A 10,900-nucleotide genomic window follows, 5' to 3' on the forward strand; every position below is an offset into this window, starting at 1 on the left:
TGTGTTTTCTTAGGGCATGTTCTGTTTGTGTCTGTATTTACTTAAACATTTATAAATAAAACAGCAAATCCAGAGGCTCGGATAAACTTAGTTGTTTTTGCAAAGTAACTTCCGTAAGAGGCCTCAACTTTGGAGTGTGACGCAAGGAAGCGCTTGTTTTTCACACCAGCGGAACATGCTGTTCACTTGAACTTGAAGGACAGTTCTGGAATCGAGTGGATTAATATTTGACCCACTCCCTTGACGCCCTACAATCCAAATAAGTGTGTGTGTGTGTGTGTGTGTGTGTGTGTGTGTGTGTGTGTGTGTGTGTGTGTGTGTGTGTGTGTGTGTGTGTGTATATATATATATATATATATATATATATATATATATATATATATATATATATATATATATATATATATATATGTATACCTGCAGAGGGTGAGAAGGGTATTTTTTATTTTTTTATGGATTTAATAACACAATGTAAATCTATAATATAATACAATATAATATAAATCACTTCAGTAATTAGATACAAAAAAAAGTTTTGAATTGAATTTGAATCTGAATATATCTGCATTACATTAAATTATACCATAAATCACATTGAACTGACTAAGTTGGAACTAAATTGAACTCATCCTAAGTGCACAAAGGAGCATTATAGTAGATCCTTCCTCCAGCAGCTGCTGAACTCTATAACCACTGTAATCACTTTTTCTAACAATCTCAATAAGAATTTATGGCACATACTTGCAGGTATTTGCAGCAGTTTTATATTAATTTATATAATAAATATTCTGTTGTTTGCACATTTTGTATATTCTTACCCATTTTTATATTGTAATTTTGTCCTTATTGTTACTCTTAATTTTGTTTGTTTGTCTTTTATGTATTTGTGTGAACCTACCTGCATCCTTGTCCTGTCAGATTTACTGTTAAATTTCCCCAATATATGACAATAAAATTTATTTCTATTCTATTCTGCTGACTCACATTGTCACTTGCTGCTATGCGAATATAATTTAAGTTTAAGGGAGCTGTAAAGTCTGTTTATTTTTGCCAGTGTTCTTATTAGCATTCCCCTTGACAGAATAAGGAGGAAGGACTGTCATTAGAGGTGTCACCGTGCCTACACTCTTTCACACCAGCAGTTACATAATTGTGAACCAAATCCAAGCAAATCTTTGGACTAGATTCATTATCATGTGGGAGTCTGACTCCCATCTATTTGGAGATTTGTTTTTATTCAGGAAAAATTAGGAATTCCCTTTCGTGTCCCGGGACGCATCGCAAGGGGGAATCCTTCTGCTCGTTTTTGTTTACGTATGTATCGGTAATTAAAAAAATACAATAATTAAATTAATTAATTAATAAAATGAGATGAACGTTATTCTGCTCCGAGTCGTCTGTGTTTGGGGTCTGAGGAGCCAGCGCGCTGCGTCCGCCGCCCCCGACATTAACCCCTCGCTATTTCCAGAAACTTCCAGCCCACTCCCCCACGTCACCAGTGGGAATCTTTAAAGCGACCGTCGCCCCGTGTAACATGTCTCAATACTCGGCCGCCTGCAACATGAACGCCGTGAAGACGCAGTCACCGATGCCCGCCGCGATGGCGACCAACGACAGCGAGCCTCTGCCGCTGGGCTGGGAGGTGAAGATCGACCCGCACACCGGCTGGCCCTTCTTCGTGGACCACAACAACCGGACCACCACCTGGAATGACCCGAGACACGACACCAGAAAGGTAACGGAACCGGGATAATAAAGTTGGTGTGATTGTCAAATGTCGTCTAAACGCGTTTGTTTACGTTGGCTTTGTTTCTCCAAGCGCCTTACGCAGATTTTTTTTTTTTAAATTCGTGCTCTGCGTTTTATGTTACACATTAATATTGTTACCGATAGGCCTTGTTAGGCAGCGTCACCTCCCCCTCACTGACGGCTCATAAGCCTAATATAACGGATGACCATTGCCGTTTTATTCCCATGCCATGATCTAACTCTATTATTATTACTCGGTGAGTCACCGCGCTGCATGGATCTGATCCCTGTGTTTGGAAAAACGGCGATCAGATCGTAATAAACTTTTCCCTTACAAGGATTCAACCAGCTCTCGCTTCATTAGTAGGCAAGAGAAACCGCCTGACCTATAATTATGATATAAATAACGTAAAAATTAATAATAATAATAATAATAATAATAATAATTAATAATAAGAGAGCAGAAAGTGATCGGATCTGCTGTGAAGACCCGGCCTGCCAAGCTGGTAATCTTCCCTCCCAGAGACAGACTCTTGTTTTCCAAAGTTAGTGTGCTGAGGAATCTGCTGGAAAGACACAGCTGTTGGGGGATAAAATTGGTGCAGGCAGTCTGCAGTGCCCTGTGCAAGCAGAGGGCAAAGGGTCGTTCACAGCTATTTCACCATGGAGACTCCTGCTTTACATATAAATTCAGTTTACAGTGGTTTTTTGAGTGTTTTTGCAGGTTTGTTTAAAGTTTAAATGGGTGGGAACCTGTTGCTCCTACAAGGCCATAAGCCAAGTTTCATCTGTGGGCCCACCTCCAGTTAAAGGAGCAGTGTGATTTCTGTCAGCAATAGTAGAAATGTTGGCAAGATTTAAGCAAAGGCTTTAACCTGAAAGAGAAATAAATATTCTACAGCTTAATATTTTGAGAAGTTTAAGATCAAACATGAATTAGTTTTAATTTTTATTTCTATCTCCAGAGGTGGGTATATAACTAAAGATCTCAAGTGAAGCAGCACTACTACAACATATTTTTACTCAAGTAAAAGTAAAAAGTATCTGTCCAAGATATTACTCAATTAAGAGTAAAAATGTATTTGGGAAAATGTTTACTCAAGTACTGAGTAACTCATAAAGTTAAGTGGAAATTTTAGTATTTTAAGGACCAAAATGACAATAGTTCACATAAGTAACAAAAATAATGAAATCAGGCAAAGAAAATGTTTCCAAATCAGTTTCTTTCAATAAAAAACTTCAGAAACTTTAACAAAAACTGCAGTTGTGTGTCTCTGTCTGGTGAATTTTAGATTAAAACATGTTTATTTTTCATTCAATGGGTAGAAAATCCAGAAATTTTACTAAAGTAAGAGTAGAAATACTTCATAATAAAATTATTTATGTAAAAATGAAGGGTACAGTGTAGTAAGAAATACCTGCAAAAGTATCTATCTATCTATCTATCTATCTATCTATCTATCTATCTATCTATCTATCTATCTATCTATCTATCTTAAGTTGTAATGTTAAACAAATGTAAATAAATGTAACAAATAGTCATTTTTCCTAAGCTTTAGCTCCTTTCTCTTCTTTCAGTTTATGAGCAGCAAGCAGGTCATAAAGTGAATCACCAATCAATTAGCGTGATTACTGATTATCTCATCATGCAGCATTTGTTAAAACTAATGGGACTCTATTAAAATTTTTAATCACGTTAACTGCAGGGTTTGTAATTAATTGGTCACAGTCATATTTTAATCGACATAAGAAGCAACATTTTCCATTCAAAAACTCTTTTGCCCGTTAAATTGCTGAATAAATCACTCAATGACAAATATATTTATTGGTCTGTTATTTAGTTTATTCAGCCACCATACTGGAGCAAATATGCTATAATATCCATTCATGTTTCAAGTGTTTCATGAACTCCTCATCATTCACGCAACTTATTTAAAATAATTTTTTTTAAAAACTTACTTAGAAATCTGATGCTAACGTTAGCGTTAGCGTCTGTGCTGCTGCTACATGTTTGGCATTGAGATGCTATTTTAGGCTTGAATAGCTTCGCTGATAAGCTAACTCCGTTTAGCTCAATTTGGATGCAGTAATACTCTTTTCCAGCGTTTTATCAGATCGTTTTAAAGCAGAAATTAAACCCCAGTGGGCCAAAAGAAGCGGCTTTGTTTACGGACTTCGCTTGTGGGTCAGGTTTACGGGCGTACCAGAAACGCATAGCAAAGGTTCCGAATCTGCGCTTTTGCATCAAAATGTTTTAACGCGTTAAATAATAAAAAAATAAATAGTTTTTCCTATTCCTTTACAAGATAATCTTGTAATCCTTTTGTTTTCTGTTAAATTTCAAACTACTGTCTCTATGAAGGAACCTACAGCAGATTCTCTTTTATTCTTAATGGCGGTGCACCGATCCACGTTGTACCAGCTAATACCGATAAAAAATAAAAATAAATAAAAGCTTGATCTGCTGATTCAGATTATGGTTGATTACTGAGTAAAAAAAACAACTCAAACGGAACAATTAAATGCAGTAAACATTGACCATGAGTGCTGCACCATGTTTAAATTGGGCAAATTTTAAGAGAATAGCTGATCAAACAAAATTTTATTTTCCTATTCAATAAAGGAGTTAAAACAAGCCCCTATTTTTGGTATGTAAACACACCAAACATCATGTTTTTTTGCATTGTTTTTGAGTTTCCTAAATAAAAAAAGTTACATTTTAGGAGCATATAGCTATAAATGAGGACAATTCCCTCATTTTCTGTTGGATCAGAAACTCCTGCAACAGATTTTTCTTTGACCTTTTATGTCCAATAACAAGTTTTCAGTTTTATTTGAGGTCTGACCTTTCAATTTTCACTGCAGCTGTTCCTGATTATCGCAAGATTATAAAACTAATTCTTTGGAACGGGATTTCTTTTAATTTACTAACCAGATCTAAAAAAAAAAAAAAAAGAAAAACATTCACCATAATAATGAAAAATATGCATCACAGTTTTTCCCTATTTTGCAAGCAAATCTCCATTAAGTATATAAACTTTTTCATGGTTGTGTTGGGGAAAAAAGTAGCTTATTTGGTTTTAAGGCCCAATATACAAAACATGTGATGTATACACAAAATTCTGTTGAAATAGAAGAAATACTGGTTAAAAAAATTCTAATAAATTAATTTTTCTTTTACTGTATGTTGCAATAATTTGTCATTAATATGCCAGAAGTGTCTTTTAAGCTAGAGATGTAAATATCCGTTGCAGGAAAAGAAAATAACTGAGCCTAAATGTAATTATTCATACAATTACACACATTTTACCATAAAAATAATTTTGCACTCAGAGGCTGACTGGCAGATGTTGATTTCCTCTTTCCAAAGCACAGAAGTGAGACTTTTAGCATGACTCTGAGGAAATATTCAGCCTCACCCCACGTCCTCCGTTATTGTCTGAGACTGAGCGAACAATCGGTTCGTTTTTCTAATGCACCATTAAAAAAACAAATCAGTTTAGAGGCAGAAAAAATCCTGTGACAAACTCACAAAGACAGAGGAGGGAAGAGTAACCAAAATATTTTACTCAAGTAAGAGTAAAAAGTAGCTGTCCAAGAAATTACTAAAGTAAAAATTAGTTAAATTAATTTAAATTTATTAAAACATGTTTGTTTTTCATTCAGAGGGTAGAAAATTCAGAAGTTTTACTCAAATAAGAGCAGAAATACTTCGTCATAAAATTACTCAAGTGAAAATAAAAGTGCACCATTGTAAAAATACTCCTAAAAGTAAATGATAATGAAAAAAAAGTTACTCAAGTTGTGTGTTTAAAATTGTTATTTGTGTTCAGGGATATCCTGGATTTTTATTATAGATGCAAGTAAATAGTAAAACTGCATAATTCCAGTTAAATTTACTGTAAAATTCACATTTCAGATTCGAGAACTGTCAGCAAACGGGCCCAGTGCATCAGCAGAATCGAGCCCTGTGGAGCCTCTTAAGACGTTTGTGAGAGAGATGAAGCATCCGATTCTCCGGCCGGGTTACATTCCCATCCCGGTCTACCATGACGGAGCAGATGTGCGGCAGCAGCAGCAGCAGCATCCATGTTACTCCTACATCCAGCCGGTCACCGCCCAGAGCGTCCGGACTGAAGGTTCAACGGCGCCGCAGACGTCAGGGCTCCCCCACAGACCCAAATCGCCGCTGCTAGGACACTCTGACTCTGAGTGTGGGAAGACCGGAGCACCGGTTTCACCAACTTCAGAGGTACTTTGCGACTTTACGACACCTTTTACAGTTAAAATCCGATCAAATGACCTTTAGCCTTTATAGGGAGGCTGCAGGAAAGATTAAAATTTATTAGTGATATAAAAGCCAATTATGTTGTATAACCAGGTTTTCTGGGAGTTGGTTGAGCAGCATTGAAACTGTTGTGCCTTGCTAAAGTATTCATAAATTAGAACTGGTTAAGTAAACATATAAATGGATAAAATATGTTTCAATCTTTATGGGAAACAATGCCGTTGGTATTTGAAGAACCAAAATGACAATAATTCATATAAGAAACAAAAAATAACAAATCAGGCAAAATAAAATTTTTTTCAAATCAGTTTCTTTCAATTAAAAAACTTCAGAAACTTGAACAGAGACTGCAGGTATGTTTCTGTGTCTGGTGAATTTTTGGTTAAAACATGTTTGGTTTTCATTCAGTGGGTTGAAAATCCAGAAATTTTACTCAAATAAGAGCGTAGTAAAAATACTCCTAAAAGTAAATTGTTTTTCCAAAACGTTACTCAAGTAAATGTAAATAGTTACCCACCTATGGTATTTAACCCCCTTTACTCTGATTTCTCTAAATAAATCACTTTATCAAGATGCTGTATGTCTGTTATGATGTTTTCTTTCTATTTATTTTATTTTGAAGGTCAACATGGCCGCCCATCACCAGCCAGCGCGGTCCAGCAGCTCCGGCCTCCAGCCCGGTTACATCCCCATCCCAGTGATCCACGAGGGCGGAGGGGGCCAAACGGCGCCTCACATGAACCCGTCGGTTTACGCCCAGCGCGTTCCCTACGCCGAACATCAGCCGCCGTTCCATCACCGCCTTCAGACGGAGGACTGGCCCGGCTACCCCGCCGCGGTGCAGCCTCCCAGAGAAAGGGCTTCCCCGACCGCTTTCCCCCAGCATCGCGACGCCACGGCTGCTCACCTCCCGCCTCACGTCAGGAGCCACTCACCTGTTAAGATACAGGTGATGGGGGAAAGGGCGCAGGTAATTTCACTTTCATTTGTGACCTCGGTAAACTTTTATAAAGAATGTGAAAATTGTCACCATGTTGTAACAGTTTATGAGGAGGACTAGCGGCTCACGTTAAATAAGCAGAAAATAAAACTTTTATTAAGAAAATGCAGATTATAAGCCATAAACAAACAAAATAATTGTAATGACTAAAATTTGTAATGTTATGTTATGTAACTTTTTTAACGAGCTGTAGAGTAGCAGGGAGCATGAGAGTGATTGACAGCGCTAAGATCCTCCTCCTGGCTCTGATTGGTTGTTTCTGACTGGGTGGTGTATTTGTGCAGTTTGTACTGGGAGCAGAAAGCAGTCTGATATTAAACTGTCATAATGATGATTTTAACAAACGTAAAAAAAAAAGTCCTTTTAAGTTTCATACTGCAGCTTTCACTCTTTTGGAAAAAATAAAAATAATCTCAACTGTTAAAAACATTTTTGCGAAATTGAGGAAGTTATTTCAAATTTAATCAACCTTTCTACTTCAAGACGTGCTTAAAAAACAGACTTTGATGGACACAGTCATGAGTTAAATAACTTATTCTCTGTTCCTCTATACTCTCAAGGCTCCACAGCGTGTCCTGTCGAGAGAAATGCCCCAGAGGACGGAGCAGGAGCATCAAATCGTGCAGCAGAAACCTGAGAGCACGCCGGTTCCCCAAATGCTGCACACAGAAGCAGATGTCCCCAAGTCGCCGCAGCCACAGCCGCTCCAGCAACCTCAAACGCATCACGAAGCGTCTCCGCAGGCCCAGAAGCCGGAGCCGCCACCACACCACATGTCCGACATCACGGTTCAGATACCTCCGCAACCAGAAGCCCAGGAGGCACCAGCCGACGTCCCGGCTGCGCAGACCGAGGCAGACCCGACAATCAAGTGCCCGGTACACCCAGGGCTGGCTAAAGTGCAGCAAATCCTGGAAAGAGTCGCCAAGTTGGAGCAGGATGTGAAAAGCTTCAGCGGAAAGAAAAATGATAAGAAATACTTGCTACTGGAGGAGCTCTTGACCAAAGAGCTGCTGGCGCTAGACTCTGTTGACCCTGAAGGCCGTGTGGACGTTCGGCAGGCGAGGCGGGACGGCGTCCGCCGCGTGCAGACCATACTGGAAAAACTGGAGCAACTGGAGGAGCATTCTGCCAGTGAGGCTGCACTGGATAGAGACAGTCTGACGCAGAAAGGAGAGCCCAGCGTGATCACTGAGAGCCTGGAGATGGCGAAGGAGAGATTATGACTGAACACCTCATAGTGAAGAGATTCCTCAACCTACAGCATTTGTGGAAGTTGCATGCATTGATTCAAAGTGTTGCTCTGTCCATTCAGCACATAATCGATGGTAGCCCAGTGGAACTGTATTGTTCAAGCCATTGTTGTTGCCTTTTTGTTGTTCCAGTATCTTTAAAGCAAGATTGCACTCATTAGTGAGTTCTTCTTGACAACATTGTTAAGCGTATTTTTGTTTCAAGTACGAGGCCTTTATGAATAAACGGAAGAGAATGAAAGTATTTTCTTAAGAAACGATATTTGGAGTTGCCTTTTGTCTGATTAAATCCTCTATGAAGCTTTTCTTAATCTAGTCAGAACACAAGTTGGGCTTTAAGGCAGAATGCCTGAGTCAACAGAAGCAAATTTCTCCCAGTGAATGCCATCTGTTCTTGTTGGAGCTGCTTTGTCACAAAACACAGTGCATTTGTTTACTACGTGCTGCTTTATGGCATATTGCTGATTTTGCTGTCTTTGCACTTTGCCGTCACTGAGAATCAGGGTTCCTGCACGGTTTCTACATCAACGTCCTATAACTTACAAAACATGTCTCAAAAATGTTTGCTGTTTATTTTGGTTCATTTTCAACATATAAAATCAAAAGTTCAGCATGATTTAGATGTTTCAACGGCAGTGAGGCTTTAAATGTGGAATCTGCCATAATAATGAGGAGGATGGAGGAATGGAGGGATGAAGGGATGGATGGATTAACAGTTGGATGGTTGGATGGTTGGTTGGATGGGTGGATGGATGGTTGGATGGATGAATGGATGTTGGATGGATGGATGGATGAACAGGTGGATGGATGGTTGGATTAATGGATGGATGGATGGATGGTTGGATGGTTTGATGAATGGATGGATGGATGAATGGATGTTGGATGGATGGATGAACAGTTGGATGGATGGATGGTTGGTTGGATGGTTGGATTAATGGATGGATGGTTGGATGGTTTGATGAATGGATGGTTGGATGGATGGTTGGTTGGATGGATGGATGGAATGATGGTTGGATGGTTGGTTGGATGGATGGATGGATGGATGGATGGTTTGATGGTTGGATGGATGGAAGGATGGTTTGATGGATGGATGGATGGATGGATGGATGGATGGATGGATGGATGGATGGTTGGTTGGATGGATGGAATGATGGTTGGTTGGATGGCTGGTTGGATGGATGGAATGATGGTTGGATGGATGGATGGATGGTTGGTTGGATGGTTGGATGGATGGAATGATGGTTGGTTGGATGGATGGATGGATGGATGGATGGATGGATGGATGGATGGATGGAATGATAGATGGTTGATGGTTGGTTGGTTGGTTGGATGGATGGAATGATGGTTGGATGGATGGATGGTTGGTTGGATGGTTGGATGGATGGAATGATGGTTGGTTGGATGGATGGATGGATGGATGGATGGAATGATGGATGGTTGATGGTTGGTTGGTTGGATGGTTGGATGGATGGAATGATGGTTGGATGGATGGATGGAATGATGGTTGTTGGATGGATGGTTAGTTGGATGGATGGATGGTTGATGGTTGGTTGGATGGATGGTTGGTTGGATGGATGGTTTGATGGTTGGTTGGTTGGTTGGATGGATGGAATGATGGTTGGTTGGATGGATGGATGGATGGAATGGTGGTTGGTTGGATGGATGGATGGATGGATGGATGGATGGATGGATGGATGGATGGATGGATGGTTGATGGTTGGTTGGTTGGTTGGATGGATGGATGGATGGTTGGATGGATGGCTCCAGCATCTTTACAATAGAGGCAATAAAGTCTGGAACTCCTTTATTTTTTCTATTTTCTGTTTTAGTTTTCTTTAACAATCAAAACCTGGAAAACATTTAAAACAGATTCCAAACTTTTCCATAATTTTCCAGGCTGCACAGGAACCCTGGAAGACACTGAAAAATCAGCCGCACATCCGTTCACGGCGTCTTTCGGTCCTGTGTCGAAGTGTAAACGTCCTCTGGTTCCCTCGCTGCTGCTGCTGCTATGAATCCAGAGTTTCTATCAGATTTCTATGCGTATTTTTGGTACATGAATGTGAAGCGTCCAGCCAGGGTGTGATGCGCATCTGACTCCAGATGTGAGACAATCAGAACATTTTAACGACTGTCAGAATGTCCTCATAAACCTACCAAAGCCACAATCCGTAATAACTTTTGACCCATTACGGGCCCTTGAAGCCTTAAAACACCACCTCTGTAAAAAATAAAAATAAAAATCTGTATCCCTCCACCTGGAACTATTTTATTACAACTGCCTGTGAGATAATTTGCCACTGATGAGATTGTGAGCCATCACAGCCTGACATGCATTCACAAATTATGGATTGTGGCTTAGTGCTCATTAGCAGCTGGCTGATTCTTTAATTATAGGAAGTCACATTTGTATAATTGAAAATAAAATGTTTTGACTGACACTTCAAGAGTTTTCTGGTTTTCTATAAGAAGAAAATATATATATATATATATATATATATATATATATATATATATATATATATATATATATATATATATATATATATATATATATATATATATATATATAATATAAAACACAGATTCCTGCAGAATCTGTGTTTGATT

The 10,900-nt window shown here is 39.0% G+C and overlaps 1 protein-coding gene across 1 annotated transcript; it reads left to right on the forward strand.

Moving 5' to 3' along the window:
• The first annotated feature begins 1,515 nt into the window (after positions 1 to 1,515).
• Positions 1,516 to 8,550, forward strand: bag3 (BAG cochaperone 3). Its single transcript, XM_014992302.2, has 4 exons — positions 1,516 to 1,735; positions 5,669 to 6,001; positions 6,660 to 7,007; positions 7,598 to 8,550. The coding sequence occupies exons 1-4, from the start codon at positions 1,535 to 1,537 to the stop codon at positions 8,261 to 8,263; spliced, it is 1,548 nt and encodes a 515-aa protein (XP_014847788.2). The 5' UTR covers positions 1,516 to 1,534; the 3' UTR covers positions 8,264 to 8,550.
• The last annotated feature ends 2,350 nt before the right edge of the window (positions 8,551 to 10,900 follow it).

The sequence above is a fragment of the Poecilia mexicana genome, unplaced genomic scaffold (assembly GCF_051168715.1).
Source record: "Poecilia mexicana isolate PSO_F unplaced genomic scaffold, ASM5116871v1 scaffold_15, whole genome shotgun sequence".
Classification (NCBI taxonomy): Eukaryota; Metazoa; Chordata; class Actinopteri; order Cyprinodontiformes; family Poeciliidae; genus Poecilia; species Poecilia mexicana.